The sequence below is a fragment of the Nycticebus coucang genome, chromosome 9 (assembly GCF_027406575.1).
Source record: "Nycticebus coucang isolate mNycCou1 chromosome 9, mNycCou1.pri, whole genome shotgun sequence".
Taxonomy (NCBI): Eukaryota; Metazoa; Chordata; class Mammalia; order Primates; family Lorisidae; genus Nycticebus; species Nycticebus coucang.
In genome coordinates, this window is record NC_069788.1 from 5,440,273 (window position 1) to 5,459,783 (window position 19,511).

At 43.7% G+C, this 19,511-nt stretch overlaps 1 protein-coding gene across 1 annotated transcript in view; it reads right to left on the reverse strand.

The window, feature by feature from the left end:
- Positions 1–290: 290 nt before the first annotated feature.
- SH3BGRL2 (SH3 domain binding glutamate rich protein like 2) overlaps positions 291–19,511 on the reverse strand; it is a 60,766-nt gene continuing 41,545 nt past the window's right edge. The window contains exons 4-5 of the mRNA XM_053602257.1: positions 8,550–8,633; positions 291–4,633 (exon numbers count right to left, since the gene is read on the reverse strand). Coding sequence (XP_053458232.1) covers positions 4,622–4,633; positions 8,550–8,633 — 96 coding nt within the window. The 3' untranslated portion in view covers positions 291–4,621. The remainder of the gene's footprint in view (positions 4,634–8,549; positions 8,634–19,511) is intronic.

Here is a 19,511-nt window from a genome sequence, read left to right on the forward strand (position 1 = left end):
TCTAGTGCGTTGGTGGGAATGTAAGTTAACACCATTACTGTGGGAAGCAATTTGGCTTAACCAGTACAGTCTCCGTGGGTTTCCCTGTTCAACTCAGCAGTGCTATTCAAGGTACACACCCATTCTTCTATGCACCAGAAGCCACACATTTCCTTGTTTTCAGTCTAAGATCTACTTCAATAACCAGCAACTGGAAAAGCGAAAAACCGTGATGTCTTCATATGATGGAATAGTGCTGAGGCATGAAAACACTCCCGTTGTAATGAATATAAAGAGCAACAGAATACATCCAGTTTAATTCCATTTATTACACATACATGAAGGTCAGACGACCAAGGACGGGAAGATTCGGCACGGGCCTCCTCCATCAGACAGGGGGAAAGAGGGGCCCAGGGAGAAGCGCACGGCAGGAAGGTGGGGGGTAGGCACACAGGGGCTGTATTATGATGATTATTACCCTTTATACTTTAACATTTATATTACATGTGGGTATGCATCTTTCTCTCTCTATATATATTCCATTGCATAGGACGTTCTTAAAAATAGGGCTGGACATAACAAACAAAAAGATGACCACAGATGATGAACCACAGCCTGGAGCGCCATCCACTCACCTCACCCCGTCATTTACCACTGGCCCTAACTGTGGCTTCTGTCCCCCTCACCCTTGAAGGTGGAGATCACAGTCCTGCTCAGACAGCACCCACCACATTCCAGGGGCTCGGCCCGTGCTGACGGAAAGGACGAACATACTAACTTGACCTGCATGTCCAGAAGAACTAGGAAAACTCTGAAAATGTGGGTCATAAGTGGGCAGTGACCATTCTGCTTATTTGGTTTCAGTTTTGAACATTTCTGCAAACTTACAGCCTGTTCCCTTTGATCCCTTCCTCTACCCCCCTTCTGTCCTGGTGTTTAAATGTTTGAAATGGCTCAGTGATGAGATCAGCCTCCCACACTGACTTCAGAAGTGTTGCTTTCTTCTGCTTTCAGAGGGGGCCACCCCAAAGTGGGCCCTGGTAATAGGGTCGTGGCCACTTTGCCCTTGTTAGTACTCAGGATGCTACAAAGTTATCCATCTGAACCTGCCCACAGGCTAAGTGGTTTAACTCCGTTCAGCCCTGATCACTGTCTCACGTGATTCTTTGGTCTCCTCTCAACATCGCTATGCTGGACCCGGCCTGGCTCCGAGAGTGGCTTCACTATCTGTTTGTACTTTGACAACTGAACGAGCAGCTTTCATGTATGGGGTTCACGGGTGGGAGCAGAAACACAGCCTCCCTGCCCAACACAGAAGATTCAGCCTAACACAGAACTAAAATTTTAGGAAGTGTGAGGAGTACCTAGGGAACAAACACTCCAGTCTCAGGATGTATGTATTCTGAAATTTATTCCCCTTTAATGCTGAATATAAAATCTAAGATTTCACCAACTCCTTAGAGACAAACACATACAAATTGAAACCTAAAAATAATAATTATGCAGATCAACGTGGAACCTGACACTTAAGAAAAACTGTTAAATGAAAACTATTTCCAGAAAAGAACAAAACCTCATAATAAAATCAAACAAGACCAAAAAAAAAAAATGAAAATAAAAAAACAAAAAATAGAAAGAGGCTTTGGTACCTTTCAGTAACAGAAGACAAAAATAAGTTTAGTTCATTATTAAATTCATATAATATAAAAACTATCTCTGGGAGGATGCTGAATTAAATCTATAAAAGAGAAATAAATCTAAAATATATTAGAGTCTGAAAGGGAAAAGATCTTTTCTCTTCTTTGTTTTTAATAAAACACTAGATTTCGGAAAAACAAATATTTTCCCCACGGACGTTACCCCTGGTCTAGCAGGTGGCACTCTGTTTTACCTCTGACTGTACAATGGCATCATTTGGTTTTTAGCAGCACGTTCCCTTTGTCCCCACGAGCCTCTGACAGGAAATAAAAACTCTGTCTTGAATGCCCTTGATACTAAATGTGTTCCCACAATTCCCATCTACTTCTCTCCTGGGTTTTTAAGACTGTGATTACCAAAATCTAAAGGCAGCTAGTTATAAAAGGAACAAGAAAATCATTATTATGTGTTTGGGACTCAGCTGGTAAAAACGTGCAAGGGCATGACATACTCTGAGTCCAACGTGGCCCCCAAGGGCGATTCTGGACACCTGCAGAGCCTGGTGCTATACAAGTGCCACCACGGGGCTGCGGGCTCCCTCCTGGCACAGCACTACCCAGGCTGCTCTATCATATCTCTCTGCTGATAAAAAAAAAAAAAAAATCCAAAGCCAGGTGGGGAGATGGTGTGTAACTGCAGCAGAATTCGTCACTACTGTCCATGCCGTCTGTTTAATATAATCACACTAGGTATACTAGGACTAATGCAAAAGTTTTAAGACAAATACGGACAGCTTTCTTTGTCCAACAAATATGGTACTGATCCTGTGACCCCAGGATTCAACTTGCGACGCCCCAACCTTCCTGACTGCGGTTCTTGGAACTCACTGGCAAGCGGAGAGCAAATGAAGCTGGGTAACTACAACACGACCATTTTCAAAACTGTGGTATCTTAAAAAGAAAGTCTAAGTCTCATCAGATGACTCACATACTCAAACACAATATCCAGTTCAATAAAAAAAAAAAAGAATTCCTGAATAGTCCCTGGGATTTATGACATGGAATTTGGCTTGGATATTACTTAACGCCAACTAGCCCGTAACATCCATATTTGACAACAGCTATCCTGGGAGAGATGATTGTGGATCAGGCGTCTGCTCCAGGCAAGTAGGAATCTGTCCTGCTTTGCTTCTGGCTACAGCCCTGGACTGTACATCTCAGGCTGGGCCTCCAGCATCAGCATCTGACAGGTTTTTCATGGACCACATTTAGCAAGGCATGGGGCCAGGTGGGTGGGGGGTGGCATGGATGTGAGCTTTAATTCTGCTGCTCTTTCCATTTCTTACAAGTTTCCTGCTCTGAGTCATAACGAAGGCCCAGAATCAGGATGCTGTACGCAGTACTCTAAGATTTTATCCTGTTCAAAGCTGTTCCCGTGGTTGACAGCTAAAACCCTGAGAGCCCCTGTTACAGGGACAAGGATGCTGAGAAGCAGCCTCCGCCCACTGAAGCAGCAGACAACTTCCCGCCTACCAGCATCCACCCCAATGGGAGAAGAGATTTTACTTGCCAACTACAATTCTTTTTTTTGAGACAGAGTCTCACTCTGTGCCCTGGGTAGAGTGCCATTGCATCATAACTCACAGCAACCTCAAACTCTTGGGTTCAAGTATTCCTCTTGCCTCAGCCTCCCAAGTAGCTGGAACTACAGGTGCCTGCCATAATGCCCAGCTGGTTTTCGAGGCGGGGTTTTGCTCTGGCTCAGGCTGGTCTAGAAGTCCTGAGCTCAAGCAATCCACCTGCCTCAGCCTCCCAGAGTGCCGGGATCAAGTACAATTCCATGTGACTCTCCAGACAGCCTCTCTCTCCTCTGTGTTGCTCTGGAGACACACTTGTACCCGTGTGTGGACGAGAATCTGCACTATTCTGAAAATCCGAGAATGTGCACTGGCCAGAAATATGAGCAAGTAAAGTTACAGGAAGAAGGAAAAGTAATGTAAGGGAAAAATTAAATTATACAGCAAGAGTGGTATCTTTTAATATGCCTTGTAAAGGGTTCATAAAATATACCTAATTAAGATCTTCCTTCTTCAAAAAATATAATTCCTCCACAAAATAGAACAACCAGCTGTTAGGGGAGCTGCATTTAAACATATATGTGCACTTATGTGTAAATAAACTGCTACAGCTGAATATGCCTTCCGATACTAGGCAGACTCTTTTCCTCTGAATTTACTATCTAATTTGTGCACCTCTTAAAATATATCTTTCACGGAATCTTATGCATTTAGGTGAGGTTTCCGCTTGCAAGAAACAAAGAAGCATGTATTTCCCCAAAATGCCGATTATTTTCATCCCTGTAACTTAGTTCTGATCACTTGGCATTGTAGCAGGGATTTTCGGAGACATCTGTAGGAGCTTGGAGAACTTATGGGGGTAAGAGTTTGCACTACAAAAATGAGTCTAGAACATCTAACTCTTTTGATAGGTGTTACTACAAAGCTCTGGAACAGTGAAGTTTGTGACTCTGCCACAAAAATCTTCAATGCCCTTTGTCAACCAGCATTGCTTTTCCTCTTTCTGATTCAAAGACTCTAATAACCTGGCATATTAATTTCAAGGATGCAATCCAGGCAGCTTAAAGAGAAGCGGGTTTTATACAAGTCTGGCATCTACTACAATCTAGGGCAGATCCAACATTTCCTTTCTGCTGGCGCTACCCACTTATCGCTCAGTCATTACCTGTAGCAGGTAAGAGTATTTCCAGGTGAGTGAGGCAACTGCAGGCAAATTGGAAAACAAATAAGAAAAATCCACCACCTGATTTGGTTTAAAGCAATCATGCAATTCCCATTATACCCACATCTTCCAAACACATCTTTTCCGTGGCAAGCAAAGTTACTGATAATGTATGTGGCTTTTGTCACAGTGATGCCTTAGGTAAGCAGGTGTGTGCTGAGTACCAGGAGGCGCTCCAAGATGCATCTCCATCCTCGTCCGCTTTTCTAAGGCTCTGCCTATTTGGTTAAAAAAGAAAAAAAAAAAAGACATGAGTCATTGCAACACATGGACAAGAAAATTATCCTTAGTAGGGTTTTTTTTTTAATGTCAGGAACAGTCGTCACATTGGAAATCGGAATAAATCACCTTCACGTGATTGACAAGAACAAGTCCTGGTTTCAGCATCGGAACCCAGAGGTCAGCCACACCTACTTGAATGGCCAAATATAAAAGGGACGCTGACCTATGGACGCTCCTCTCCCAGGCGCTATTCTGGGTCTTCCACTACAGGCCCTACCTGGGATCTATTAAAATAATAAAGTTAGTGGTTTTCTACCTGAAAGTTATGAGTGAGAAGGGCTCCTTTTCTCAGGGTTAGGGAGGTACCATGATGGGCTAGGTGCTGCTGACTGCAGCCAGCCACAGGGGAAAGTGAGACCCCCCCACTTACTGCCTGGGGTGAGTTTCCATACTTTGCAACTTCTCAGGAAAGGCGGGAGATTTGTATTTTAAATATTAGCAACATTTATGTCCTTTTGAAATTCTGTTCAGGACAAGCAGAGCCAGTGTGGCCTGCGGACCACCACTTGATGACCTCTGACCTTCCTTGCCCTATCCACCTCTGCGAGCCGCCAATCAGTCTAGACTGCCCCTGTGCCTGCTGGGACCATGCATATTCTTTTCCTGACAGGCTTTCCAGCACTGTCTGTGATATGTGTACCCTGCAGAGAGCAGGACAAGAGAGGAGAAAGGGGGGGCTTTCATCTGTTAGTACATTCAACCTGTGAATATCCTGTCAAAGCCACTGGGTGTCCAACCTTTGGCCTGTGGGCCACATGCTAATTTTGTGATTGTTTTTTTTTGCTTATCTGTGGTGTCACATACCATGAAAAGTATGCACAGACCTTTCTGTGCTAATGAACTTTTGTTTGTGTTTGTGTATTTAATATGTGGCCCAAGACAACTCTTAGTCTTCTGATACGCTGCAGAGAGGAAAAAAAGGTTGGACACCCCTCTGGACTGTGAGATGAATCATTATCAAAGCAAAACATAAAATACTAGAAAGGGGGAAATGCTGAATTGTTCAATTGTTCTTTTTTTTTCTGAGGCAGAGTCTCACTCTGTTGCCCTCAATAGAGGGCTGTAGTGTCACAGCTCACAGCATCCTCAAACTCTTGGGCTCAAGCAATACTCTTGTAGCCTCCCACGTAGCTGGGACTACAGGCGCCGCCACAGGGCCCAGCTATTTTCAGAGACAGGGGTCTTGCTCTTGCTCAGGCTGGTCTTGAACCTGTGAGCTCAGGCAATCCACCCGCCTTGGCCTCCCAGAGTGCCAGGATTACAAGCGTTAGCCACTGCGCCCAGCCTGCTAAATTGTTCTTAAAGGTATCTTCATTGCCTTCCTATCATGATGAAGTCTGAGTTGCTATTAACCTTTAAAGCCTCGAATGCTTCATGAGTGAGCAGAACATCCACGGACATCGCTCTGCTCCCAGGCGCTCCTGCCTAGGTACAGCTGATTCAGGTGCTTACAAACAGCGGGCTGAGTGGAGGGCAGGGGCTGTCCTGGGCCCTCACTATGTTTGGGATGGTCTGAAATCAAGTCAATCTCAAGGGCACCAAGACCAACTTTAATACTATGACCACAGCCACGTGAGAATGCATATTTTACAGAAGATAGATTTCCTGATGCATTTTTGAGAAACTAATTCTTTTTAAAGGATAAAAAAAGTCAGCCCATAAAGTCTCTAAGGAACCTACATCTTTGGGGAAAACAGGAACATGAGGTGCTTTTTCAAAAGGTTTTTGCATAGACAATGATGCCCACTGGATTTCTGTATTCTCTTTTTTTTTTTTTTGTAGAGACAGAGTCTCACTGTACCGCCCTCGGGTAGAGTGCTGTGGCGTCACATGGCTCACAGCAACCTCTAACTCTTGGGCTTAAGCAATTCTCTTGCCTCAGCCTCCAGAGTAGCTGGGACTACAGGCGCCCGCCACAACGCCCGGCTATTTTTTGGTTGCAGTTTGGCCGGGGCTGGGTTTGAACCCACCACCCTTGGCATATGGGGCCAGCGCCCCTCTCACTGAGCTACAGGCGCCGCCCCCTGGATTTCTGTATTCATTAGATCACCCTTATCCCAGTTTTTTACAGTTCTTTGAAGATGATCCTGGATAGTTTATTATCTTTGAATAAAACATATTATAAAAATACTCTAATTTTCTGAAGTACTCAAATGTTCCTCTTTATAAAAGTAGTTTTAAGAACCCTATGTACTGGGCGGTGCCTGTGGCTCAGTCGGTAAGGTGCCGGCCCCATATACCGAGGGTGGCGGGTTCAAGCCCGGCCCCGGCCAAACTGCAACCAAAAAATAGCCGGGGCGTTGTGGCGGGCGCCTGTGGTCCCAGCTACTGGGGAGGCCGAGGCAAGAGAATCGCTTAGGCCCAGGAGCTGGAGGTTGCTGTGAGCTGTGTGATGCCACGGCACTCTACCGAGGGCCATAAAGTGAGACTCTGTCTCTACGAAAAAAAAAAAAAAAAAAAAAAGAACCCTATGTACTAAACGTGCAGGTTTTGCTTCTCTTACAAAATGTGCACAAAAACCACCCACAGCCATCTGCGGACTCCCTGATGTAAAAACAAAGCAGGTGCCCCATCGGCAAGCGCTCCCAGAGCTGCTGTGTAACCTGCTGCCTACGGCCCCTGCCCTGCTTCTGTCGGTGTGCCCGAGATGGTACAAATCTCGGAAGACTTACAGACACCAGAGTTCTAAGGAAGGCACTCGCATTTCAATTGTGTTAAAAATAGAATTAGAATTCTACTTTAGAATTTAGTCTCAATTTGGAATATAGTAAAAACCTCAATGACTGTGTACAGAAAGACCTCTGGGAAATAAAAATGCCAATGTGGCTAGCTCTGAGTAATGATTTTTATTTTCTACTTTATACCTCTTTGCATTTTCCCAATTTTTCTGAATGAGCTTAGGCTACTTCCATAATCAGGGGGGAAAAGGATTTTTTAAAAGGGAAAATAACCATCAAAATATTATCTTAAGAAATGCTTTTTCTTACTTTGGACATGAATCCATGTGCGATTATTAATAAAGAAGATAATATACATCATTTCTAGGTGTAAATATGAAAAAATACTGAGTCTTTTACATTTTCCAAAAGACATATGACTTAAGTGGCTTCAGAAATATTTAGGAATTGCAACATTATTCCAAGGTTGACCGTTTGTTATCTTAAAACCTCTCCTCTCCAACGAAAATAAGTTTAAAATACCTTTAAATATGGCTTTGAGTCTGCTATTTCAAAAAATAAGACAGGTGGAAAATGTGAATTTTCAACCTAAAATAGAAAGCTCCTCCTACTTTTGCTACCTTAACTCTTTGGAAGATAGCATATAAATTGATTTTTTTTTTTTTAAATAGAATATCACTTTCTCACCCTTGGTGGAGTGCTGTGGCATCACAGCTCACAGCAACCTCAAACTTGGACTCAAGTGATCCTCTTGCCTCAGCCTCCCAAGTAGCTGGGACTATAGGAGTTCACCACAACACTCAGCTATTTTTTAGAGATGGGGTCTGACTCTTGCTCAGGCCGGTTTTCAACTCTTGAATGCAAGTAATCCACCTGCCTTGGCCTCCCAAAGTGCTAGAATTACATGCGTAAGCCACTACACCCTGCCATGGTCTCAATTCTAAGTAAATAAATACTCTATTTCTAGCAACAATTGAAAATTGAAAAGAAAAAAAAAACCCAGCCTCTTTTGTGTGTTTTACCATGAATTAATCCATCTGAAAAATGGATTTTGAAGAATAGCAAACTAAAAATTTTGGAGACTATATACACATTCTTCTACTACCTTAAATCTCATTCTCTAAGAACAATCTTCAAAAGATGAATTTTAAAATAAGAATAAGATAAGATTTACCTCCTTTGATGCCAACCGTGGTTTCAGGCCAAGGAATGAAAAGACTGTGTTGCTTTCCTTTGATTCAAAAAAACTGTCATAATCCTAGAAAAAAGGGAAGGAGAAAATTAAACCAGTAACCAAATTCTTCATGGAATTAAAAACTGCACCACTGCTCCACCCAGCCTGAGAAGAGCTACAGAAATCTTCTGGGTTTATCTGCTTGAGCCCCCAAATCTCTTTCAGTATGATGAATGTAACAAGTTTTTATTTTATTTTTTTATTATTATTTGTTTTTATTGTTTGGGATTCATTGAGTGTACAAAGAATTGGGTTATACTGCTTGCATTTGTTAGGTAAAGTCCCTCTATATAACTGTGTCCCAGCCCCAAGAGGTGTGTCACACACCGTGACCTCCCACCCCCTCTCCTCCCTCCACCTGCTCCCTCACTCCCCTCATCCCATACTCCTTGTCTTAGCTCATCTGCTGTCTTCATATTAGAATTGGGGACATTGGGTTCTCGCTTCTCCATTCTTATGATGCTTTACTAAGAATGTGTTTCACCTCCATCCTGGTTAATACAAAAGATGTAACATCTCCATCTTTTTTAGTGGCTAAAGAGTATTCCATGGTATCCACATACTTATGATGCTTTACTAAGAAGAAATGTGTTTCACCTCCATCCTGGTTAATACAAAAGATGTAACATCTCCATCTTTTTTAGTGGCTAAAGAATATTCCATGGTATCCACATACCACAGCTTGTTAATCCTCTCCTGAGTTTGTTGGCATTTAAGCTGTTTCCACATGTTGGCGATCGAATCCCATTTGATCCTGCAATCCCATTACTAGGTATCTACCCAGAAGAAAAAAATCCTTTTATCATAAAGACATTTGCACTGGACTGTTGATCACAGCTCACTGTACAATCGCCAGAATGTAACAAGATTTTAATTTGAAACCTACATAGAATTAAAACATAAGATATTTGACAAAAGAAATGAAATAGGAACATTCAAAATGTGCCACACTACCATTTGCTGGTGTGTGATCACGGTGGGCTGAGATTCGACCTCAGTCATCACAGGGAAGGCCGCCCCCCAATTCCATTCTTGACATTTTATTATCTAGGGCTTAAAACCGATCTCTGGGTAAGCAGAGAGGCGGGAAAGTCCCTGAGCTTCAGCCAGAGTCCTCCTGCTTCTGACGTTTTCCATATTCTTTGAGACTCTATCTTCAGAGGAATGACAAGATCAAATAAAAACTAAGGGAAACTATATTCCCTGTAACATTTACCTTTGCCTCAGACAAAGAATCCCTTTTCTCTCTCTACTTTCACGAGAAGCCAACAAGGAATTCTGTCGAGGTGTCTATCAACCACTTCTCTGAAGGCCTGTCTGTATCGTGCTACACTTTCCAAGCTCATGTAGAACAGCCTTAAAATTTGGCAATTTGGTCGCTTTATCCTAAGGATAACCATGGTAAGCCAGTGGTTCACTTTGTGCTCGCTGCCTTATAAACATGCTATTTCATCTCCACCACAGCCCACCAGGCTGGAGACTGGCTCAGAGGAAAGACATTAGGTTGTCCAAGTTCAACAGCAAGTAAGTGGGTGAGCAGATATCTGGGCTCAGGGGTCACTGACCCCGAAATTCATACTTTTTGTATTGTAAGATGCCTCCTGCCTGAGAGGAAACCAGGTATGGGGCACCCTGTGTGCTGGGGTCACTGGGCCCTCATGATCCATTGCTCAGCCAAGCCAAGGGCATCACCAATACTTTGCAAACCCTTCCAGAAATCAAAACGAGGCAACGACAGTGTAGAGACCTGCTTCTTGCAAAGCACGCCTCATCTGATTCAAGATCTCTGAATTATTTACTCCATGTACTGACCCTCTCATCCAAAAGCTTTGGCAAGTTGAGTTTCGTAGTTCTGAAGGCAGCTGTGACTTTAATCCACAGTCACCTAAGCCTGAGGCTTTGCACCAGCTTTTCCTTCCAGCTCGAAAGAGAAGCCCAGCTACGTCAGTTCTCTCTGAAACTGGCATTTCAGGTGGTCTGAAGGATGTGCTGAGCTTGCCAACAGAAGGGCTGGGACGGGGCATTCAGGGCGGGGACAGCACAAGTGAAGAGTGAGACTAGGGGTTTGACAAGGACGACCATGTGCTGAGCTTTGTAAACTAAGAAAAAGATTTTCAATTTTACCTGATGTATCAAAGGAAATCATATAAGGGTTTAGAGCAGTGGTTCTCAACCTTCCTAATGCCACAACTCTTTAATATAGTTCCTCATGTCGTGGTGACCCCCAACCATAAAATTATTTTTGTTGCTATTTCATAACTGTAATTTTGCTAGTTATGAATCGTAATATAAATATCTGATATGCAGGATGTATTTAGGCGATTCCTGTAAAAGGGTCATTTGATCGCCAAAGGGGTCACGACCCACAGGTTGAGAACCACTGGTTTAGAGCAAGGGAGCAAAATGGTTTAGTTTCCTTTAAGAAAATATCTAAATAAGTATGTGGAGAGAGGGAGGGAAGAAGGGACACGGGGAGAGGTCCAGAAAAGACCTTGACAACTGTGTAAGAGATGAAGGCAGCTTGGCCAGGGCGACGCCAGTGGAGACAGCACAGCCGACAGGTGTGGACACATTCTGGGTGGAACTGACCACCTGGGGGTGGATCTGAGTGTTGGGGAGAATTAAGAAGTAAAGTGGCACTGAACTTTCTGGTTTGAGGGCAGAGATGAGAGAAAAAAGAGATTTGAGGGGAAGGTCGAGGCTGCCTTTCAGCAAGGTAAGTTTGAGAAACTCTGAGACCCCCCAGTGAAGACAGCAGCTAGGTTACTGGAGTTCCCATGGCTCTAGGACATACAGATTTCAGAATTTATTTTAAAAATCTATAACTGTTTAGAAGACAATACAATATAATCCTAACTATATCAAAAATAAAACAGGTCAGGCTGAGTGTGGTGGCTCACACCTGTAATCCCAACACTCTGGGAGGCCACAGCAGCTGGACTGCCTGAGCTCAGGAGTTTGAGACCAGCCTAAGCAAAGTGGCTCCCTGCCTCTACTACAGATAGAAAAACTAGCCAGACATGGTGACAGGCGCTTGTAGTCCCAGCTACTTGGAAGGCTGAGACAGGAGGATTGATTGCTTGAGCCCAGGAGTTTGAGGTTGCTGTGAGCTATGATGATGCCATAGCACTCTACCCAGAGTAAAAGAGTGAGACTATGTCTCAAAAAAGTAATAATAACAAGCATATGAAAAAATGCTCACCATCCCGAATTATCAGAGAAATGCGAATCAAAACCACCCTGAGATTATCACCTAACCCCACTGAGAATGGCCCACATCACAAAATCTCAAAACTGCAGATAACGCTGTAGATGTGGAGAGAAGGGAATACTTTTACACTGCTGGTGGGACTGCAGACTAATAAGACCTTTTTGGAAGGAAGTATGGAGAATCCTTAAAGAATTCAAATTAGACCTCCCGTTTCATCCTGCTATCCTATTACTGGGCATCTACTCAGAAGACAAAGATCATTTATCATAAGGACACTTGCATTAGACTGTTTATCGCAGCTTAATTTATAATTCCCAAACTGCAGAAACCGCCTAAATGCCCACCAACCCAGGAACGGATTAACAAGCTGTGGTATATGTACACCATGGAATACTATTCAGCCACTGAAAAAGATGGAGACTTTATATCTTTAGTATTAATTAAACTGGATGGAGTTGAAACACATTCTTCTTAGTAAAGCATCACAAGAATAGAGATGCAAGATTCCAGTGTACTCAATTCTGTTATGAGGACAATTGATGCTAGTACATGGCAGGGGGTGGGGGAACAGGGGAGCAGAGAGAGGGAAGGAGGGAGGGTGTGAGGGGGTCCGGTGTCTGATACACCTATTGGGGGCAGGACACAATTATAAGAGGGACTTTACAAAGATAAATAAGAGAGACTTTACGTAACAAATGCAAGCAGTGTAACCTGGTTCTTTGTACCCTCAATGAATCCCCAACAACAAAAACAAAATTTTTAAAGTAATAATAACAATAATACAGGTCAAAGTTTGATGTAGAATACAGGCAAAATCTCATGAACGGACAATGTTCCGTTCTGTGTATGGTCCTGTCCAAATCAGTCTCTACCTGACACTGTGCTGTGGGGAGAGGCAAGGGAGACACGTCACAGGACGCTCCATTCCACCCTTCCAGACACCCACTCTGAACATCAGCGTGCTGGTTCCTTTCTCTGCCACTTTCTGCCTCTGCTCAGTCTAAATTCTTTCCCTAAGGAATCGCATCACAACCACAGCCCTGTGTAAACTGATATCTCTAGCTCTCACCTCTGCTGAGCTCTGGTTCTGTACATGCAACTAACTGTTCACAGACTCCCGAACACAACAGGTCTGAGCCACAATTCATTACCTGCCGTCCCACAGGCTGGCCCTCTCAGAAAACACGAGTTAGAAACCAAAGCACCAGAGGGGCCCTTTCCTCCTCAACCCCCATCTGACTCTCCCTCGAGCCTCTCCATGTTTCTGCTTTTGTCTCATCACCCCTGGCCATGCCCCTCTTCTGCAACAACACCCCAAATTGTCAACGTTCATCTAATAACATGTTTCCACAGATCATTCTCTCAAGTGAAGACAGACTGATCCTAATTCTTTGGCTTCCAGACTTCCCATTGCTTGTAAGATACAGATAAACCCTCAGTGTAGTGTAAAAGGCTCTCCACGGTCCAGCTCTGACTCATGCACCAACTTGGGAGAGCACAGAGGTGTCGCACTCCCACCTGCACTGGCCACTGGAAATGGAGTGGTGTCCAGGCTCGGTCAGCAATGGGCGTGACATCCAGGAATCTGCTGCCTGAGTTACCTGTGGCTTTTACCCACTTGTGGAACCCCCTGAGACTTCCCTCCTGTCTCGGATACTACTGAGTCCCTCGGAACTCCAGAATCCACAACATAAAGGACCATCCAGCAGACTCGCTTGTGTAAGGACTTTTGGCCGTGTCCAGCTGTCAAGTCCAACCTAGGTATTCCTGCTCCTGGATATATCCATTTAGAAACTGTCCTCTCCTGTTTAACTCAACAGGAAAGGGAAGAGATTAATGAGAAGAAAAAACTGACAGTTAGCAACCCAGTCCTCACAACACTGTCCCTGTTCTTCAGTCTAAAAGGCCTGTATCTGTCACTCTCTACTTGATTAAAAATCTCCCATGGCAATACGAATGCAGGAACGAAAAGGTAATCATACAAGAAATAACAACTGGGAAACAGGCCTCATTCAATCTCTGTAAATGTAGTTTGAGTTCTACTTTCAAAGACTGAAGCGGCAACATGAGAATGCCATGCATGTATAAGAACAAAAGGCAAGCTGCAGCGAGGTTTAATGTTTGCATTTTAGGTGTCAGTGTTTACGATTTAAAACCTTAATCTTAAAATGATTACAATTCCTCACACCACAAAATTGGAAATAAGGTAAACTCTCACATGCAAATTTCATCTACTTAAAATAAGACCTATAAATTGTATAGGGTAGAGAAATATGTAACGTTATCAATAATTCCTTTATTCACGTTAAACTAAATGAGTTCTTGTAAGTTTTTGTTGTTGTTTGTTTCTTTTTTTTCTTGAGACAGTCTGAAGCTGTCACTTGAGTGCCATGGTTTCACAGCTCACAGCAACCTCAAACTCCTGGGCTTAAGCCAAGTCTCTTGCCTCCAACTCCCAAGTAGCTGGGACTACAGGTGCCCGCCACAACGCCTGGCCATTTTTTGGTTGCAGTTGTCATTGTTGTTTGGCAGGCCCCGGCTGGATTCAAACCAGGTGGAATGCCTGAGCTCACAGGTTAGAGACCAGCCTGAGTCAGAGCAAGACCTTGTCTCTAAAAAAAAAGAAAAAAGAAAGAAAACCATTTTCTTTCTTTTTTTATTTTCCAGTGGTAAGATAGGACGTTTATTAGAAGTTAGAAAGGAATACAGAAAAGCAACAGAGCTTCTGGAAGGGGAAAGAACTGAAGAGCTCTCTTGGGAGTGTCCTCGTGGTCTCTTTTATTTAGGGGTCTTAGGAAGAAAACCATTTTCAAAAGTCAGTGTTAGGGGCGGCACCTGTGGCTCAGTTGGTGGGGCGCCGGCCCCATATACCGAGGGTGGCGGGTTCAGGCTCGGCCCCGGCCAAACTGCAACCAGAAAATGGCCGGGCGTTTGGCAGGCGCCTGTAGTCCCAGCTACTCGGGAGGCTGAGGCAGGAGAATCGCTTAAGCCCAGGAGTTGGAGGTTGCTGTGAGCTGTGTGAGGCCACGGCACTCTACCGAGGGCCATGAAGTGAGACTCTGTCTCTACAAAAAAAAAAAAAAAAAGTCAATGTTAGACTAATGCCTGACACACATCAGGTGACAAATAATTTTGGCCATGTGGACGGATGAGTTATATTAGTGACTCATAGGCTGTGTTTTAAGAAATACCATATCGAACTAGGAACATACTTTAAGTAAATCCTGTTTCTATCCTGGTTTCAAAGAATTCTATAAAAAAATTAATTTCTAATATTAAAAGGCTTTTGAGTGGCCTGATGAGTGCTGAAGTATTTTTTAAAAAAGCAGAACTATTTTGTTGGCTCAGCACCTGTGGCTCAAGCGGCTAAGGTGCCAGCCACATACACCTGAGCTGGCGGGTTCGAATCCAGCCCCGGGCTGCCAAACAATGATGGCTGTAACCAAAAATAGCCGGGCATTGTGGCAGGCACCTGTAGTCCCAGCTACTTAGGAGGTGGAGGCAGGAGAATCACTTGAGCCCAGGAGTTGGAGGTTGCTGTGAGCTGTGCTGATGCTGCGGCACTCTACCCAGGATGAAAGCTTGATGCTTTGTCTCAAAAACAAAACAAAACTATTTTGTCATGTTTAGGCAAAAAATAGGTGAATGATAATTTAAAATCCAGGACCTCTTAATAGTTAATACCTCCTTTCAGAGGTAAGTTAAATCATATTATATATAATAATTTAATACAGTATTAAAAATTTTTAAATCGCTTCCTTCTAAGACATATAAATAAGTTCTTATGGGTTATAAGCATTCTCCAATAAAAGAAAAACATTCTGCTTTCTTATTAAATTTGTTCCTCTTGTCAGATTTATATATATTTAAAAATATATATTAGAGTTCCTACCAAAAAGAATAGTATTTTAGAAATTCACATAAAGTTTCCAAATAGGCTTGCTGAATTCCTCACAGTCCACAGCACTCTTCCCTGCAGCGTTTGTCAATACTGTCTGCGGACTGTGTATTTTAAGACAAGCAACCTTGTGTAAGTATAGAATATAATGATCGGTCACTACTCCCTTTGCAGAAGCATATAAACACACCAATCACATTCCAGGTAAAATTTTAATTTTAGAAGCTGGTACATTTTCATCACATTTAAGACACAGGAGAAAAAAATCTTTGTTTTTAACACCAAGCAAAATACAGCCAGCTAGACAGCTGTTTTTGTTTTTTATTTTTAAAGTCACCACCTCCACTTCTGTGTGTGTGCAGCTCATGGTAAGATCTACAACAGGTAGAGCTGACAACAGGCTCCTCCCTGAGAGCTCAGGGAAGGCCGCGTGCTCCGCCGGACCACGGCCGACTAAGCACTGGAGACAAGCGCGTGAACGTGCCTTGCCCCTTCAGTGTCACTGAAGAGAACAGTTAAGAGCCATCAGCAGCCACTCTGAGAAGCTGCTTTGCTTTCCGTGGCTAAGTCGATGATAACTGAGTGACAGACCCGTATGATTTCTTCACGCTAAGACCTGAGCAAGCAGGCGGCTGCAGGGAACAAAGAGAACACACGGCTGCCACAGGGGCAGCCCTCAGCTCTAAAGGAGCCAGAGAAAATTCAGTTTGCCCAAAAGAAGAATCATTTTTTTAAAAAACTGTGAAAGACTATAGTAGTTCTGCTGCTTAAAATGGGCAGAGACTCTTAAATGTTCTTTCAAGACGCAGGTTGGTCTCTGAGCAGAATTTCTTGATTTGGTGGATAAAGACCCTTAATTCTATATTCTATTTTATGAAATCTTGATGTAGAAAAGAAAATTGTTGACAGTTCCAATCCTAGTAAGATAAGTAAGACATAGGTCTCTAAAATAGCTTCTTTCAGCAATTTTTATGCCAAATATGAGTAATCCCAAGCCAAGAATCTTTAGTTTCTAATTCATGGTCAATATTCTGACCACAGAGTTCCAGAGTGAGCAAGCAGACCACCCCCTCTTATCTGAGTGCCAAATTTTTATGCTAAACCTAGAAAAGGGAACCAGCAATACGATTTTAAGAAATACCTAGAATATGTAAAACAAAGACAATTGCACCAGTACCGAAAACAGAGCCAGGCAAACCACAACTCCAAACAACGGAAGAACAGTCCTTCTCAGGGAACCCCGCGGTCTGCAGGATGCAGACAGTGAACACAGCCATCAGGGCCAGGAGACCCGTCATAAAAATGAGGAGGAGCGTCTGCAGAGGCCGAGACAGCCAGTCCTCCCCCACAGTATCCAGAGTTCCTAAGAGGCGCCCTCAAAAGGACGACTGCCAGAAAACTCCCTGTGGTCACCCTTCCCCACATCAGTCACAGAAGGGACAAGCAGGAAGAAGTCGGTTCCATCCTGAAGGAACTCATGCCAAGGTCCTTAGCTGATGAGTGAGGCTCCTTCATTTTCACCAGAAGGGGTCCAGCCTGCTGCCCGCTGCCTGCTGATCCCACCCCTTAAGCTCAGACTTAGTCAGCCCCCTACTCAAAGGGACACAGGCCAGGTAGGTCTGGGAGAAGCCAACCGGCTCCCAAGAAAGACAAAAGACAAAAGCCAGAACTAATGGGGGACAGCAGATGACCGCTCACAGAACATAAGAAACCTGAAAACACTCTGACCCAACAGCCCTGCAGATAAAAGAGGGCGTTGCATCCACAAAACGAGAACAAGCCACCATTTTTATTTTTTTTAATTTTTTTTTTTCTTTTGTAGAGACAGAGTCTCACCGTACCGCCCTCGGGTAGAGTGCCGTGGCGTCACACGGCTCACAGCAACCTCTAACTCTTGGGCTTAAGCGATTCTCTTGCCTCAGCCTCCCGAGCAGCTGGGACTACAGGCGCCTGCCACAGCGCCCGGCTATTTTTTTTGTTGTTGTTGTTGTTGTTGCAGTTTGGCAGAGGCTGGGTTTGAACCCGCCACCCTCGGCATATGGGGCCGGCGCCCTACTCACTGAGCCACAGGCGCCGCCAAGCCACCATTTTTAAAGGAGTAATAAGAAAACAACCACCACCAAAGAGGTCCCAGAAATCAACTTTGATTGCCAGAAACAAGTTTGGAAACAGATTAAACAGAAGGACGAAAACTAAGCTGGTGATCTTGAAGATCAAAGTAAGAATGCCTCTGGGCTGGGAGTGGTGGTGGCTCACGCCTGTAATCTCAGCACTCTGGGAGGCCAAGGCGGGCAGATTGCCTGAGCTCAGGAGGTCAAGACCAGCCTGAGCCTGTCTCTAAAACTAGCCAGGTGTTGTGGTGGGCGCCTGTCGTCCCAGCTACTCAGGAGGCTGAGGAAGGAGGATCGGTTGAGCCTAGGAGTTTGAGGTTGCTGTGAGCTAGGATGCCACGGCACTGTACTGAGGACAACAAAGTGAGACTCTGTCTTAAAAAACAAAACAAAACAAAAAACCATTTAGAACATCAAGATCAAGGGAGAAAAATTATTAAAAAGTTAAGTACACCAAAAGAAAATAAGGGCAAAACTTCACCTAAAAAAAGAGAAAATACCTGTAGGTGAAAAAGAGAAAATGGAAAGCAGGAGAAAAAAAAAAGGCAAAAAAACACTAGAACTTCTCCAAGGTTCGGAGTGGAGCTGGGGAGAGTTAATTTACAGATTGAACAGTCCTAAGGGCACATACTGATGAAATCCCAGAACTCCAAGAAAACCCTAAAATCTTCTAGAACAGTGGTTCTCAACCTTCCTAATGCCGTGGCCTTTTAATACAGTTCCTGTGGGTCGCGACCCACAGCTTGAGAACCGCTATTCTAGAAGGTAAAACAATCTACCTATAAGAATTCATTCTAACAGATGTGAAGTCTTCCAATCAATACCATGAGTACAGAAAATGGAATAATCCTTCCTGAGGCAATATGACTTTAAATACAGACTTTTATAACGAATGAAATTATCCATTAAGAATGAAAGCCAAGGGTGGTGCCCGTAGCTCAGTGGGCAGGGTGCTAGCCTCATACACGGAGGCTGGCAGGTTCAAACCCGGCTTGAGCTAGCTAAAAATGACAACTGCAACAAAAAAGTAGCTGGGCGTTGTGGCGGGCTCCTGTAGTCCCAGCTACTGGGGAGGCTGAGGCAAGAGAATCGCTTGAGCCCAACAGTTGGAGGTTGCTGTGAGCTGTGACGCCACAGCACTCTACCCAGGGTGACAGCTAGAGACTCTGTCTCAAAAAAAAGAATAAAAGCCAAATAGAGACTTTTAAAACTATTAAAACATTTAGAAAGTTTACCTGGTAGGCACATCACGTTAACAAATTTCTGGGTTAGGGGTAGTCCCAGGAAATGATAAGGAAAGAAATACAAGGAAAAAAGGGCGTGGTTCTCGTATCTCCAGACCTCACAAATGTGAGGTGAAGTGAAAGGTTACAATGTCTGAAGGGAATTCTTTAGATCTTGACATCATGTCATTCTCCTTGAAGCCACAGGGATTTGGTAAGATAGGATTCTATACCCTGCTCACTGGCTGCTCACATTACAGAGCACTTCCGTAGGGAACAGTATTTATATAATGTTAACAATATACAGGTTAATACACATTTATATAATATAGTTACAGAAGAGAATGTGACGTGAACTTTAGCAATATCGTGTGTATTTGTACATCCAAATGGGGGAGAAATGAGAAAAACAATAATGTTGTTTTCTCTTCAATTTTCGAAGGGAAAAGTAAATGCTGT